Here is a 16,520-nt window from a genome sequence, read left to right as displayed (position 1 = left end):
GAAAAGCCACCTTCTCTCTAGATGCAGGCCCAGTGTAGATCACTGCAGCAAACTGCCTCATGCATTATCATAGGGGGTGTGTGTGCAGCATTGATCCAGTACCATCTTCCCTTTACCCATAACTGGTTATCTCATCAAGGCTGAACTCACTTTGGGGCCTTGATTCCACATACTCTCTACTGTCGTTCACAACTGATGTGGTATTTACTGTGGAATAGCTGACACTCCGTATTCACTGGAATTAAGAAAAAACGAGTAAGCAAGCTGCTGGGGCCTTGACATATGCCTAAAATCAGGCTGGAGCAAAGCATAGGAAGACAAGTGTTGGCCCTTTCCTGTTGAGAAAAGGAGTCAAAACCTAGATCTGGACCAGGTTTTTCTCCTTTCCTCATCGTGACTGGGCCAAAGGATTTTTGACTGCCATGCTTGGGTTATGTTCTCTAGTGTCCTATAATTGTGGGGTACACCACAAAATTTATGCCTGCTTTTCTGTGTGGAGAAACCATTACAATTAAAGTTTTGTGCTCATGTTTAATCTCATTTTAGTTGTTTATACTTTTATTTATTTCTGTATCTAAATCAAAGCTCATGCCTTTTTCTATATTGTGACTGGATTGATGCAGGTTTCGCCTGCGAAAGAAAACATGGAAGAACCCAGGCACTGTGTTTTTGGATTATCATATCTATGAAGAAGATATCAATATTTCAAGCAATTGGGAGGTCTTCTTAGAAATACTTGATGGTAATGATATAGTGTCAAGAGGAAGTAAAGATAATGCTAGAGATTTTTTTTTTTTCTTTAAAGAACATTGGAAAAATGTACTTTCCCTTTTTTTCCTTTTTCAAAGACTATTGCTGACATTTTAATAGCATTTTATTAGGAAAAAAATTGAAGCAAAAACAATTTAAAAAAAAAAAGCTCTGCATGAAGCTGGGGGCGGGGATTGTGCAAGTGCAGATTTCCTGTGGCTGCAATGTGCTAAAGGTCTACTACTAGCAGTACTGTTTTGCAGTTTTATTGGAAGCTTTTGGACATACTGTAGTACTGTAGGCACTTCTTTGCATGTGTGTGTTTTCATTGTATGTAAAACCTTTTTTATTCTGAATGCAAAAGCATAATTTAAGGGGCAAAAAAATAGGCCATGCTGGTTTTCCTCTAGATTAACAGGTATTGCTCTTAATGGATAGATGAAGAATGTGAATTCCATTTACTCAGGAACTTTCTTCGCAAGCATACCTGGCTTAAGAAGTCTCCCTGTTACTCCAGTATTTTGGCAGCTGTGTTCAGTCCTGGTATTTTTAATGTTTAACAAAATTGTGCCAATGCAAGTACCAAAAATTTAAATGAACAGGGGAGGTTCAGGAGGCCTGCAGATTCCTATAGACGTATGTGTCAGCTCACACTTCAGTTAAAACTTTACAGTTTTAAATATTATTGGATTAGTTTTAGATTGATTGCTGTACTGTTTCTGTAGTGAGTAGGTCTTGGAGGTGCCACTTTTTAGAGCACTGCAGCCCACCTAGTTCACAGACATGCCATATTATAGACTACAGGGCTTCCAAGTATTCTGTAATATTTCGTATAATTGTCTAGCTCTGCCCCAAAGGTGCTACTTTAATCCAGTTGTAGCAGATGCAGCTAGATCCCTCTGTATTCTGTGAAAATTAAGTTGCATGTACCTGCTGCTACTACAGAGGTTGTTGGAAGAGTGTAAAGGCAATGGCTTTAAGTCGGGGTTTGTAAGGCCTTGCACCATCACCACTGCTTTCGTCTTGTTCTTCAGCTTAACGCTGAAGAGATTAGGCAGGTAAATAATGCAACTTCAAATAATTTACAGTTAAGTTTCTTAGCATAGCAGCTTTACATCTCACTGTTGCAGACATATTTAAAATAGTTATTCTCTGGCTTTGAAGAAAATTAAAGTAATTGCTCCAGACTTTAAATAAACGCCAGGAAGCATTAGGTGGCTGGATCTTTGTTTCGGACAATAGGTTCGTGTTGAAAGGTGGCACAAATGTAGTCATAGGCGAGACTGTAGAAGGTATTTAGGGAAAAGCTTAAACAGTGGTGGTTTCATGCAAAACAAGCGTGAGACGATAGACATAAATGTTCAAGTCACAAGTTCTGCATGCTAAATTACAAAATTATAGACTGATTTAAAATAAAAATAAAATCAGCCCTTTGAGATCACTTCTGCTTATCTGATTGTAACATTAACAGTATTACCCTGTCAACCAGAGAAAGCTCTGTTACCTGAAACTGATACAAAAAGGCTGGAGGCAGTATGTAGTAAAACTCTTCAAGGTGGTAGGTGTGAAGCAGGCTTTAATAACAAGTGTGTAGTTAGTGTGCAAAATCTAGAAGTCAAACGTGGAAGGCTTATTTTGGTAAAGGCAGTGACGTGCATTAATTAAATATCAGATTGCCGAGGAAGGTCTCATGCAAATGCAAGATCTGGAGGTCAGCCTCTGGTTAGGTGGATAGATATTGTATGTATAACCAACCTGGGTGGAATGGAAAAAAGCATCCTAAAGAAGAATAAATGGCATGGCTTCTAAGAGATGCTGCCTATGTAAAATTCCTTGAAAGGAGTTGATAACAAAGAAAAGTTCCACTAAATCCTAGTCCCTTCCCCCCTGCCCGTTTTTTTTTGTGGACTACTTGTAGCACAGTTACTGGGTTACTTAGTTTGTGTATGTATATGTAGTGCAGTCTTCCATATTTGAGTATGCTTATGCTATGAAAACCCCCTAACTTTAAATAGGATATTTTGTGATGTTAATATAATGAATTTCTTTTTCTTTCCTAGGAGCAGAAAAGATGAAATCCATGTCACAACTCGCTGTTTTATCAAGACAGTGGAGGCCATCAGAGATGAAACTAGATTCTTTCCAGGAAGTAGTACTAGAAAGCAGCAGTGTTGAAGAATTAAAAGAGAAGGTAAAATGTGTAACATGATGCACGTTTCTTGTGCTTTCTAAGAGCCTTATTGATGTCCTCTGTTGGGAAGCACAGAGATGTCATAGCTACGAAAGTCTTGTTGCATGGTGATTATTTTTTTTCCCGGGAACTGAGAACCTCCTATTACCAAAGCCATATGAATTATCAGCTTTACTTCTTTGTTTCATATAAGGTCTGGTATCAAAGTGTTCAGGTGAATGCATGCAAAATAAAAAGTTGTATCTTGAAATTTAAGAAGCATAATATTACCTGTGTCCCTTATCCTTGAAAAACACATGGGAAGTGTGGAAAAATTCCAAAATACCAAACCTTTCAGCCTCTTCATCTGTGAATTTGAGAGCTGTTGCTGAGGGACAGTGTAACTGTACTGGTTGGAAAGAAATATGGCTTTGGTATGTTTTTTTTTTCTTTAAGGCCTTTAAGGTTCTTTAAGGCCAGAACTCTCTAACAGGTAAGCAGACATATGCCATCCTAGCAGAAATCTAGCGTGTTTTGTATTGAGACTATTTTATTAATCCAGTATATATCACAGGGTTCCACTCTTAGAGAAATGGTTATTTATGTGTGGTGATACCCAGGTGTAAGAAGGCCACCTTGGATGTTGAGGTCACAAAAATCCTAGTATCAGTGAAGTCTGCCACAGTCTTACCTTACTAGAACACTCAGCATTTCTAAGTTAGGGGTTAGTTCCTAGCCTGGTAAGAGGAACATTGCTCAGCTACCATAGAATGCAACAGCCTTGGATTTGTGTATGTACACAGATTAAGCTATAGACTGGTTCTTGTATTCCTCAGGTAGAAATGAAGTTATGTCTTCAAGATTTCCTCCTTACTTGTATCTGAAGAAAGAGTTGGCTCTTCTTGTTTTCTTGTCTTAAGAATTGATGTGCAGGGAGCAATTTTAGCAGCATTCTCTCCAAGATGCTTTAATCTTTTTACTCTCACCAGTAATAACAGAAATTTGAATTTGACACATCTGTAGGTCTTCTCTTTGAGACAATTTTTATTAGCAGAGTGTAGGGCTAATACATTTCAGAATTTGTCTGGCTTTTGTCAATATTGTTTATTTATCCTAGTTTCCTAAGGAAATGAGAGTTAAAAAATTCCACTGGCTGCTAGATTTTTCTCACCATCAGTTTAATTTGAACATGTCTGTTTTAACAGCAGATGTGAAAGAGGCAAGAATCTTAGAGAGGAAATCTCTAAGATTCTTGGGAAAACAAGCAGCCGGAGATAAACACAAATCAAAGTTAGCATCCGCATTGCTGGGGAGACGAGACTGCAGCCCACACTTGAGTTAAAGGCAAGGCAGTGATGAGCCTGTGTGCACCATGACGCTGCTCAGCGGAGGGAGGGCTCCACTGAGGCCGTGCCAGGCGCAGCTGGGTGACCCTGTGGTGGGTGCTAGGTAGGACTGGGCAGTGGCAGCAGGGGACAGGCGGTGGATGATGCACCCTGTGTGCTGGGGAGGTTCATGGCAGGGGCAGTTGCAAGGGGGAAGAGCAGCCGGTGGTGCTTGTTGGGGAATTGTGGGGTTGTTATGGTAGGAAGTGCAGGTGTATGGAGATGGGCTTGTCGTGCATATTTTATGGTGTTGACTGGATAAGAGCTTTCATTTCATACAGGGAAACTGCTGAGGGCTAACTGATGGACCTGAATGTTTAACATGAGGCAGTTGGTCTCGTTGTATCTTGGATGTTATTAATTAATTGTTTCTATTAATATTTTTGTCACCCCTTCACTGTTAAGAGAAGTGTGATGAAATACTATCACAGCAAGTGTCACTTATGACACAATAGTAACTTCAGAAATGTAAAAAATTTGTACCTTGTCGTTGTAATTTTCTACTAATACTTCGGATCATTAGAGGACTTTGCAGTATTTTATTTGACATCTAGATTTGGCAGGTCTGACTTTATGTAGACACTGCGTAACATTGTTGTGGAATAGTATTAAATCCACCATTTTTCTTCACTTTATAGCTGAGTGAAATAAGTGGAATACCCTTAGAAAACATAGAATTTGCGAAGGTAAGTAAGATTTTGTCTATTTTTACCTTTTAATGGCATGGATTGTGATGATGAATTTTATTTTATTCACTGAGTAATTGCTGCTTCGTAGGGTAGAGGAACGTTTCCATGCGACATTTCCATATTAGAGATTCACCAAGACTTGGACTGGAATCCTAAAGTATCTACATTGAATGTCTGGCCTCTGTACATTTGTGATGATGGTGCAGTAATATTTTATAGGTATGTATTTTATTACAGTATAATAAGCCATGCAAAAAAATCTGTGTATGAGATTTGACGGGTGATGTAATCAACAGAAGCATAAAAATACTCTTCTATTGTCTTAATGGAAAGAGGGTTTAAAACATTGAGCTGAAATGTTTGTGCCCCTCAGCTTCCTAAAAACCTGAATATTAATTATGTCTGTTGTTTAAGAAAACAAATACTGCTGCACCCTTTTACTCAGTTCTCCCTCACAAAACATTGAAAATAATGCAGAAGGCAAAACTAGTTGCTATGCTTGAGTGTGTATCTGGATTTAATCTCTTAAAATAGAACCATATCCCTTGCAGAGTCTGTGAAAGTCTTGTCATAGGTTTTAGAGACCAAGGATTTTATTTTCTGAGTTTATTCCTTTGAGAAATTTGTATGGCTTCTTTGGAAAAAAGGATGTTATGATAAAAATTTTGTTAACATGAAAAGAGTTCATCAGCTGGTGGCAGTAGCCCAAAGGCACTATTTGAGGACTAAGAGCTTGAATATTGTAATTTCTGTGAGACTTGGTGGGTGGGGCAACCTCATGAACACATTGCTCCTGCAGTATTTTTCATAGTCACACATGCATCTGGGGGAAACAGCTGGTTGATAGTGTGCAGGCCTTGCAGAAAATGATTTGGGAGAGCAGCTGGTAGTTTCTAGGAGGGGCTGGCTGACATGCTGCTTCCAGCTGTTGGCACTGTGACCGACTGTGAGTTGTAGCTGTCTTATGAAGAACAGGAGTTAGCAGGTAGATGGAGGAGTATAGGCTTGCTTCTTGCTGCTTTCCTCTGGGACTGCTGTCAGTTAGAATACTGAATGTGTCTGTTAGAAAAGCAGGTTTAGACAGATTTAGACAGTTTCTGGAGAAGAAGAAAATAATCTGTAAGGAGTATTATACTTAGTTGTGTTTTTTACTAAGTTTCTCCAAGTGAAGAAATTACAGAAATCTAATTATGGTTTTTGTATTAATCTGAATTTTAACATATATTTAAATTTTAGGGATAAAACTGAAGAATTAATGGAATTAACAGATGAGCAGAGAAATGAACTGATGAAAAAAGAAAGCAGCAGACTCCAGAAAACCGGACACCGGGTAACCTACTCTCCTCGTAAAGAAAAAGCACTAAAAATTTATCTGGATGGAGCACCAAATAAAGATTTGACTCAAGACTGATACTCGCTATAGCATTTTCCCTGGGGAATTTTTTTGTTTAAAATAAAAAGGTTCACTACTACTGTGTAGTGCCATTACGGCAGGACACTCATTAGGTGTAAAGCGCTGACACCAGCACTGATTGGGCTGTGTTACCAATCAGAAGCGCAGTGCCCCGTTGGGTCACTGTTTGACTTGGAATCATGTTGTGCACTATAGTCAAATGTACTGTAAAGCTAAAAGGGATGTGCAAATAAAAGATTAGAACTAAAAAGTGGGCGGGGAGGGAAGCGAGTGGAAATTTTTGAGGACAGTGTGCACATAGTAGCTAGTGAAACTAGCCTCAAACAGGATACTCATAGCTTAATAATAAAAGCTGTGCAAAGGCCATGAAAGAATCCTTTTTTCTTTTTGTTTCACTGATACACGCATTACCTCATCAGAGAGTCTGAAGTAAATGCTAACACATTTGGTTCTAGAAAAGCAGCAGAAAAGGGTCGAAGATGAAATGGAAGTGCCGCAAGTTTAAGGTTTTAGAATATTCTTCCGTAAAACAGGTAGTCTGAGAGGTGTCTGCAGAAAGCTGCCAGCAGGTGTTAGTTCATTTTGCAGAAGTGCTGTTGTAAGGTAAACTGGTTTTTAATAGGTTACGGAAGCCGATGAGCAGCTCTATTATATTGCGTTCAATGTGTAAATAAAATCTGCCCTATCCATTTAACAGAACTGCAGTTCAGCTATTTACTATGGTATTTCTTTTCACATATCGACATTCATTGTGTACATTTGGAAGTCTAGTTGCCTATTTAAATTTGTATTCATTTTATGTTTGACGATGCTGGGTACTTTAGGGTTGTATTTCCCCTTGTAATGAAGTTTTTGTTTTGTTCAGCTACTTTTTGTACATTTTGTTTTTGAGACTATTAAGTTTGCATCTTCTCCACCCACTGAAAGTCATTTTGTTTTTCCCAGAGTGGATTCCGTAGCTGTATGTAGCCAAATATTGGGGCAACCTCTCACACCTCAACATACAAACTTGGTAGTTCAGGTTGTGGTGCAAAGACTGATGCAGTCAACATGATTTCATTGCAAAGCCTAGGAACAGCAATTTTTTGCTTTGGTCCACAAAGATCAATAGAGAACAATTCTCCATAGTTTTTGGAAAACCACCTAATTTATAACAATCAAAAGATTTTGGTAAACGTTTTCATGCCAGATGCTGTTTACAACAATGAACATGCCAATAAAACATTTGTTCATTCTGTTGTGTTATTTTAATCATTAAATGCTGTGGGTTTTATTTGAAAAATTACGGAATTATTTCATGGAAATACTGCCTTGGGAAAGTCTGTATCAGAATTGTAAGACTGTGTGTATAATGTGTGTGTATATGCACATGGCCCCATGTGGGTATGCAGTATTATGGGAAGTGCTTTATAGCCTGTCTGCTGCTCCTCTTTAGTTATATTCACACCAAATATTATTCACCTGTAAGTTTCCTTTTCCAGAACTGAATTCCTCACCAGTGAAACTTCTGTAACAGATGGTGAAATCTATACCCCAAAAAAACATTAATAGTGGAAGAGCCATGGCAGCAAACTGTTTGTTGAGACAGCTGGGAGCCAGGAAGTTTGATGGATCGGATTTTACTCTTAGCTCACTATTGATTTCTTAAATCAATGACCTGTTAAGATGGTAATGATAATCCCATTTTGTAACATGCACAGATTTATGCCTATGAAGTGTATTAAAAGCACAAACCATTTCTTGAAGAATTTTCTCTGGATGTAGTAGAATCAAGTAGGAGAAGCACAAGTCTCTAAATCCAGGAAGCCATTTAGCTTGTTGTCTTACTGCTAAACTGAAATAACGAATTTATGTTCACTGCCTCTATCTCTCAAAAAGGGTAGGTGATGATGGAGTATAGTCAACAGATCCTTTAATCGACATTACTCAAGAAGGTATGCTCATGTAGTGCAGGATGCTGCTGTATATGTGGCACTGTATTTAGCTCTAGCTTAGGCATAGCCTTGTAGCTGCAGCTGCACTATTCTCCTATATATTGGTACTTTACGTATTCAGCGTACAACAGAGAATCTATATTCTTTGTATTCAGCCCATTTAGCCGTTTGTTCTGCAACTTTAAATAGTGTTAGATGGAGAGATAAAGCCCTGAACAGTCAAGTTGAAAGTTCCTATATAGAAACCAATGTGTTATATGGATATAAGTATGTACACACTATTTGTTGTTTATATGGAAAATGTTGTAGGCTTTTTTTGATAGTATGCCACTTATGTAGTGGGGGAGGCCAACAACCATTGTACGTGAAAGTATAAAACTCAAGGGATACTCTAGATACGGAACACCAGTTCTTAAGTTACACTGAAGGCTGCTGCAGGACAGATGGCATCCATTTTACCCAGCTGAAAAGCAGCTCTGGGTGTATTCATCTAAAAGGGTAAGCATCTTTTTTCTTTTCCATCCTTCCACAGTGTGTGTGTGGTGGGAGGACATGACACCCAGAATCTGTATGTTGCAGCTTCACTGATTATTTTTTCTAAAGAAAAAATAAAAAAATCAATGACTAAATCAGTTCAAAGTAGATGGTTCTTACCCTAGAAAAATAAATGATTCTAAACATATGTACTCAAAAATCACTTCTACAGTCACTAATAACTTATTTATGCTTCTGTGTATTTTTTAATGAGTACAAGTACTGTTAAGTTTATTTCTAATGTACAAGGGGAAAGTACTAATCCAGAAAAAGCACTGATTTATTTCTGATTTGCCTTTGACAGAAGGTTTGGTCCAAGGATTGAATGAATCCAACAGTAATTTGAACATGCAGGTTTGGTGCACAGAAAAGGATGCTCATTGAAGACCTTGTTTATTGCACTTCTATCCAGCAGTATGTGTTTAGGGTTTTTATAAGCAAGACACTAGACACATTTCTAAAAATTACTAACTAAACTGTCTGGTGTTTGGACTTTAAATTTCATCTCCCAAAAACAGGTCGTGAGCTGAGTCAGGCTCAGGCTTCAAACCTGCTTGGTCCTCCAGACTTTCTAATTCTTTACGCACTTCCTGAATGACACTGCTTTCTTCGTAATCGGAAAGAATATCTCTGGGTATCAAGCTGAGAAATGGCATCTCATCCATGATTAAGGGATCTTCTTTTTCGTTATTCCTGGTTTCATTGGCAGACAGTTCACATACGGATGTAGTGCTGTGGCTGTTGGAAAGAGAGAGACATCTGGTCATACAGTGCATCTTTTCATGGTTTTTTGCTAGTTCTTTAATAAAATTCTTCATTCCCTCCCCACATGAAAGCATGTTAAATGCATAATACCATCAGATCTACCATAGCTGACTTCATAAACATCTGATTTTTACATGCTTGACAGCTGGAGAGTTAAAGATGAGATTTCCACATACAGAGCTAGAACAAAGATCCTAATAGCAAAAAATGTTTGATACTGGGACACGAGATTGCAGTGGACCTCAGCAGTCTGGCCCTTCTGCCTGCAAGCAATTGCGATGGCTAGTCTTTTCTGTTCATGTCATAATACCAAGTTAAACAACATGATACTCCAGCTTAAAAGGAATGCAGAAAAAATGTTTACTGTCAAGCTGTGGAGTTGAGAAAACTGTGAGCATTGTATATTTGGTTCTAAATAGGATCATGTAACAGCTGTATTTGCTGCTGTCTGTTTTGAAAAGTAGCTTCAGTTGCCTGCAGACAAACATCGCACATTTGTTGTAGGAACTTTAAAAGGGAACAAGAATGATTTATATTTGTTGACAGGAGGCAGGGGATTAGAACTTGATCACAGTGCATCCACTATCTCCTTGCACTGCCTGGGACAGAACAGGGCTACCGGTCCTTGTGACAGTGTGCAGGGTGACCACTGCTTGTGCCAGGCAGCCCTCACCAACTGCTTACGGCTGCAGTCTCTTTCACTGGAAACAAAAGGGAAATGAACTAAAGATGTTACTGAAGCTTATTTTGTGTGCATTTTGAATTCTTGTATGTTTTGCTTTCTAAGAGTTCTAAGACTTCCATTTGTGGGCAGACTATCCCCATATTCTCTAGGACATAATCTGATAGTTTCAGTGTTTGTCACTCACTAGTAATATTTAGCCAAGGGCCATTTCAGGCAGAGGTGGGCTGTTTCTTTTAATAAAACATGTTATCTGGATCTTCAAATTCACCATGTAAATTCACAGTAGCAGCTTTATCTTACTGTCCATGCGAGTCATGGGCAGGTGGTCTGCACAGTATTACTGTATTTGTGATAAACCTAAACAGATGAATAGTTCTTGTGACTGTAGCTGGATGGTTCAGTTATATTCACACCCTAATTCATTTCTGTGTTTCTATATCCTCATCTGAAATGTTTTCCTTCTTAATAGACACAACATTTGCTGCTTCCCTGAGGTTAATGGTACTTGCACATTAACTAAAATTTTAGTGCTGAAAGGATGGGATCAACTCCGCTTGCTTCCTTAGATCGCATTTATGAAACAAAATGTTATCCAATTACTTTTCATGCATGAAAAAAATGTAGAAACAGTTGGACACAGAAGAAGAGAGAAATACTAATCTACATCTCTATCACAGCTATGCTGTCTTGTTGAAAGTTAATATAATTAAAATGTTAGCGTAGGAACAAACTTGGAGAGCTTCAATTAAAAAGCAGTAGCAGCCTGATACACAAGTCACACTGGATTAAGGTGTTGCCAAACTCAATTAGGTACATCTGTGTGGGACAAAGCAGTAAGCTTGAGAAAGTTTCAATGCTGCTGATGAGAAAAGCTGTCAAAAGACTTTATAGCGTGAAAGAATCTGCAAGCTCTGTATCTATCTACCACAAGAAGAGACCCCTCACAAATTTCAAGCAGTTTGCTTGCCCAGTTTTGATTTTTACCTCTGAGGCTGGCAGATCAAGCCACTTGCGCATGGGCATCGCTCAAGTACTCCATCAGGTTCCAGTTCCCAGGTGATCAGGTTGAGAAGCCTGTTTGAAGGATCGTGGCAGGGTTCACCTTCTTCGGGCAGTGGAGTGCACACAGGAAACAGTAGTTCTGCATGCCAGAGTAAATCAATTTTATGAAAAGTCATTAACTGTTTCCTAAACTGAGATGACCTCATCTTTAGGTCTACATGCAAGATATAAAAAGGCAGACCTGACCTCTTTTAAAGTCCCCTTACGTGTTAGGGAGCCATAACTTAATGTTCTTTCCACTAGGTGGGAGTAAGACCTTTGAAGTTCATGCTTAATGAGCAAGATCAACTCCTGCTTCTTCAGAAAGAGACTACTGTCAATACAGTAGTACTGCACAACTCCATCTGATGGAGATTTGAAAGGCTATTCTAAAACCAAGAAAACTAACATGACTGAATCCTTTGCAATGCATAGCATTAATGGTTTAAAATCTGAATAGAGAACTATATCTACAATTTAGAACTCTTATTTTTCCTATTCTATTTCTTTGCAGAGGTTACAAATACAGAGCAATTGTTCAGAGACTAAAGAACAAGGTTACAAGAACTACTCAGCCATTTAATTTCTTATAGTAATTCTACAATAGGCAAAGCTGTTTGATGACATTTGTGGCTTGGCACCCTTGTTTCTGCACAGGGGCGAATTTCAACCCGTGTAAGAAATTATTTAGAAGGATACGTCATTTGGGTTTCCTGATGCTAGTAACTTACAGTGTCAATCTTGATTTCGGCTTTTCCAGATGTTCCTATCAAACCTCCCTTCCTCCTCCTGTCTTCATTCACCTCATTTTTTGTGGTATGGCAGAATAAAATATGTGAAGAGTTCAGAATTTAAGTTTTTAAAACAGGCTTGGTCAAAATGTGTGTGTGTGTATATACAGACATACACATATGCTTTAATGTGTATGACTTATCAGTTCCTAATTCCAAAAGATTATATCGTAAGCAGCACATGCTCCATAGTTTACTACAATTTTATATAAAAAAAAAAACATGTAAAGACAGTCCAATCTTTATTTGGACAACCTTTTGCAATACTCTAGTGATGGAGAAAGGCCTTGAGGTTAGGCCTAACCTGAAAAACCCTAAAGTACTGCTAAAGTAGACAACTGTAGAGAATAAAAATCCATTGCTATTAATCAACAGCTCTATTTAAAGACTTAATAATAGTGTTCTATCAATTTTAGTCAATATTCTTATCTATTGTATTGTTCCTTCCTGAGTTACAGGTTTGTACTAAGTTTCATTTCAAGCCAAGCACTAACTCAAAGTTAGTGTGAATGTCTTATGCAGCTGAAATAATCATTGTGAAGACACAGCTTGTTTGGATCCCATAGGAAATCAGGGCTGCAGAAGCAGTATTGCCCTCACAGTAGACTAGCCTAGTGCTACTAACACCAATGGATGCATACTACTGATTTACTCATGTCTGCAGCATAAGCAGAGATTCAAAGTCCTGCATGGTAAAAGTAATAGACATTTATTAAAAGTGCTCTTTCTGTCTCATTTTGGAATCAGTACAAACAAATCTCTGATAGAGTTTGGCAAAACCTGTAAATGCTTTAGGGAGAAACCTGATGAAGAGAAAAATAATACTTAACATTGAAGTTCTACTATGTAATGCTCAAAATTGACAAGGAAAAGCTGAGCAGACCCACTTGCCTTGAAAAGGTGTTTGAGCTTTCTCCTTTGTTTTCCTGAGATGCCCTAGTAGCCTGATCCACCAGCTGGCTGACGGCAGGACAGGCAGCCCAACTACCAGTGAAGGTACAAGGTCACCTCTTGCTCATAGCAAGAGCCAGGAAAAAACCCATCTAGAGGACTATCTACCTGTGTAGAAAGATGGTTGGAATTGTATCCTGTCACTACAAAATTAAGGTGAACTATGATAAAAGTAGCGAGGAACTAGTGGGTATAAAAGAGTAGAAGAAGCAGGGCCCTGACCAGGCAGGATTTAGGACTGATTTCAGGCCTGATACCTTCTTCTCCTCCTCTCCTTCCTTCTGTAAATCCAGTTTCACATTCCCACATGGACTGACAACATAATCTGGAACATCATTCCTCTATGTACCTTGGCTGTCCAGTCAGTATTGCATAGCATGGTGCCCTGGAAGGCTCAACTAAAACTCAAGAGTATGAAATGTATCTGCAGTCTGATTCTGATGGTTTGCTTGCTGATGTGAAGGAAAAGCCACTTCCAGTAATCTCATCGATTTATTTGTGCATTTTTAATTCTCTTATTTTTGCTCTATTGGCTGAAAATTTGACACAGAGCTCTTCTACTTTTAAATGTCTGAGACTGTCATTCAGAAACAGTAGATTTTTAGTTTTCTCGTGCTGGTCTCATCTCTAGCGTGCAACAGGCTTTTCTTTCACCATTGTGCACCCCTATCAGACTGGTTCTCACTCCTAATTCTTGGAAGTTTTACAAAGAAGTTAACACAGTGCGCTCCACAGGCCAAGGGAGAATGACTTGTCGATTCTATAGATATTTAACCATTTCACCTGGGCAAAAGAGCTAAATATTAACACTCCTGTATTATAAAATGAAGAGACTAAAAAGCAAAACCTCTGTACCTTTCTGAAAAGCACAGCACATTCCAGGGTTGCAGTCGTGTTGGTTCTCACAAATGGTGCCGTTTTCTCCTTTTGAAGTGGATTTCCTGCACTCACCCCAAACACAAAGCTGGTCTCCGCAGCATTCAACATCCCGTGAGCAATGCTTGCAAATGGAAAAAACACAGGACAAAACTGTGACTAGCAGAATGTTTGAAAAAAAGTCCTTGATAAAAAATTCTGTTTGCACATATCAACATATGGCTAAACATAGAATTAGACCCTGGTCCTGAAGACAACTGCATGTATGTGCTTTAAATATATGCATGTCATATTCCCACTGTTTAAACACAACTGCTTAGGTTCTCTACTTCAAGCATATGCAGAACTATTCGCCAGACGGGAACCTCTGCAGCAGAATAACAGCACTCTTTCTATACTGTTATACTTTCCATCTTACGAAATACAAATTCTTATTTTAGCATTTACATCAAAATTGATCAGCAGCCAGAGAGCCTACAGTGTAATATGGATTTCAGGGCAGCCTTTTGCAATAAAAAAAAAAAAACAAATAAAAAAAAACCCAAAACATTATCAATGGAAAATGTTACTGATTTTTTTCCATTGTTAAATGCATTCAGGAATTTACAATTTGTTCAGAAGGATTGCTTTTAAAGAGCAAAGCAAAAAAAAATCTTACTAAAATCCAATTTTTAGTTGCAATAAGGAACAGCCCTCATTTGTAACCCAGAATCTTTGGAAAAAATGTCTGAAAAAAATTCTCTTTGCAAATCAGAAATGCAAATCTCTAGCTAAGGATAGCTTTGTGTGACAATTGTCCCAGTGCAACTATACACACCTAATAAATCAACCTAATAAAAGGGGTGTGTCACTTTGTTTCTTTTTTAGGTAGTTTGATTAACTTAAAGATTTCTAGTATGTCAGCGTTCTAACAGCTTTTTTCTGTCTATGTAATGCACTATCTGGGCAGCCATACAAAATCAGAATTTCTTTTCCAGTGGATCCTACAGGAAGTGCTTAACACAGGACAGGAAGTAGGACTATGCTAGCATTATTAAGACCTGCTAATTAAAAAGAAAAATGTTTTGTAATTGTGGGGGTTCCAGATCAGGGAATTGATCCCACCTTCTTCAGTCTGAGCTCACTTTACAACAGGAGTGTAGCTGGGACCCAATTTTTACTTTCTTTAGCCTACAAATGTTCTACTGAGGACTGCAAAGAAAAGGGGCGAGGGGGCGTTAGGTCATTATAATCTTGATTTTTAATTATTCCATGTTAACATGAAAAACTATCAATTTAACATTTTCTAAAATATGAAGAATAAGCTTTCTTAATGATACTTGGGCATATATTCAGGACTTGTGTCTAAACAAGCATTCAATCCACTGAAGTCAATAGAGCTCCCTGAAGTTATCAAGATGTGTAAGAATTTAAATCATTTCAGGAACAGCCTGTTGCTTTTCGATTATAATAATCCTATTGATTACATTACTTTACAGCAAGGTTTGCTTCCTTGTAGACTTAACTGGCTGCAAATGCTTTGAGGAATGAATTTGTTTCACAAGAGGCCATCAGCAGAACTTAGATGAAAAGGGACACTCAGACAAAAGGCCTTTTTTGACAGATTGCTCTTAAACTGGATTTTTACCACAGAAGCCTGAACTTCTCAGGAACCTGTCACCTGCAGAAGATAATCTAACCATAGCTACTACCAAGAACATTTATCTTTTAGCTCAAAAGACAGGAATTTACTGCTTCCTGAGGTTCACAGATTCAAATAGTGTAAATGATCCACGAAGAGGATCATTTACAGTAACAATTGCACTACAGCATTGTACAAGTTGTCAATGAAGGCAAGCGCACAGGCCGCTGCAATTCTCTTTGTGAATCCAGAGCTGGAAATGACCACCTGTCAGCTGAGCCTACAGAGCTGGCACAGTATTTCCTCTTTGCCCATTCCACCGACAACTTACAATGTGTTAGTTTATGTTGTCCTTAGGCCACCTAACAAGTCAAGCTTGAGCCAGGAGGAGCAGAGTGCAGGTTTTAAAGCATATGAGAACAGAAACATTAAAACTTATTTGTGTTCAAAAAAACCCAACCCAAGACACTCTACACATCCATTTTTGAACCTCATGCAGAAAGCTCTGCATCTTTTTTTCTATCAATTTTGACTTGCTGACATTAGCAACAATAACTTACATATTGAGTTTCTAAAGACCACATAAAATCACATCTCATTCAGGACTTACTGTATGCTGGGTTTTACAGAGCTGGCACTTGTATTCAAAGGTGGAGAATTGGCAGTATTTCCCTGTTTCACAGTCTTCGTCAATGATACACTCCTGAAGAAAAGGATAGAAGTGTAATTTGCCACCGTGTGACAGAAATCCATACCTCTTCTTGAAATACCGAAGGTTTTAATTGATTGTATCTCTTATTTGGGAACCAAGAAAAAAAGCTTGCTTCAGTTCTTCATACAACCACAGTTCTGTAACAGAAAAATGCTATCCCCCTGGCATACCTAAATATTGTGGCTGCAAAATGTTAGGTGGC

The 16,520-nt window shown here is 38.4% G+C and overlaps 2 protein-coding genes across 7 annotated transcripts in view; one reads left to right on the top strand and one right to left on the bottom strand.

Annotated features, from left to right (window-relative positions):
- The window catches only part of USP47 (ubiquitin specific peptidase 47), a 58,650-nt gene extending 50,935 nt beyond the window's left edge, over positions 1 to 7,715 (top strand). For 5 of the 6 annotated variants that reach the window (XM_059825716.1, XM_059825718.1, XM_059825720.1 and 2 more), the window contains 5 exons: positions 624 to 742; positions 2,811 to 2,941; positions 4,944 to 4,991; positions 5,083 to 5,213; positions 6,231 to 7,715. In XM_059825716.1, the coding sequence (XP_059681699.1) occupies positions 624 to 742; positions 2,811 to 2,941; positions 4,944 to 4,991; positions 5,083 to 5,213; positions 6,231 to 6,405 (604 nt within the window). In that variant the 3' untranslated portion in view covers positions 6,406 to 7,715. The remainder of the gene's footprint in view (positions 1 to 623; positions 743 to 2,810; positions 2,942 to 4,943; positions 4,992 to 5,082; positions 5,214 to 6,230) is intronic. The other variant, XM_059825721.1, reaches the window with a different exon arrangement.
- Positions 7,716 to 9,252: 1,537 nt separating this feature from the next.
- DKK3 (dickkopf WNT signaling pathway inhibitor 3) overlaps positions 9,253 to 16,520 on the bottom strand; it is a 28,987-nt gene continuing 21,719 nt past the window's right edge. Inside the window, exons 4-7 of the mRNA XM_059825938.1 lie at positions 16,217 to 16,309; positions 13,965 to 14,109; positions 11,311 to 11,467; positions 9,253 to 9,614 (exon numbers count right to left, since the gene is read on the bottom strand). Of these exons, the coding sequence (XP_059681921.1) occupies positions 9,371 to 9,614; positions 11,311 to 11,467; positions 13,965 to 14,109; positions 16,217 to 16,309 (639 nt within the window). The 3' untranslated portion in view covers positions 9,253 to 9,370. The remainder of the gene's footprint in view (positions 9,615 to 11,310; positions 11,468 to 13,964; positions 14,110 to 16,216; positions 16,310 to 16,520) is intronic.

Source organism: Gavia stellata, chromosome 17, assembly GCF_030936135.1.
Source record: "Gavia stellata isolate bGavSte3 chromosome 17, bGavSte3.hap2, whole genome shotgun sequence".
Lineage (NCBI taxonomy): Eukaryota > Metazoa > Chordata > Aves > Gaviiformes > Gaviidae > Gavia > Gavia stellata.
The sequence above is the reverse complement of the archived record's forward strand: the minus strand, read 5'-3'. Positions and strand labels throughout refer to the sequence as shown.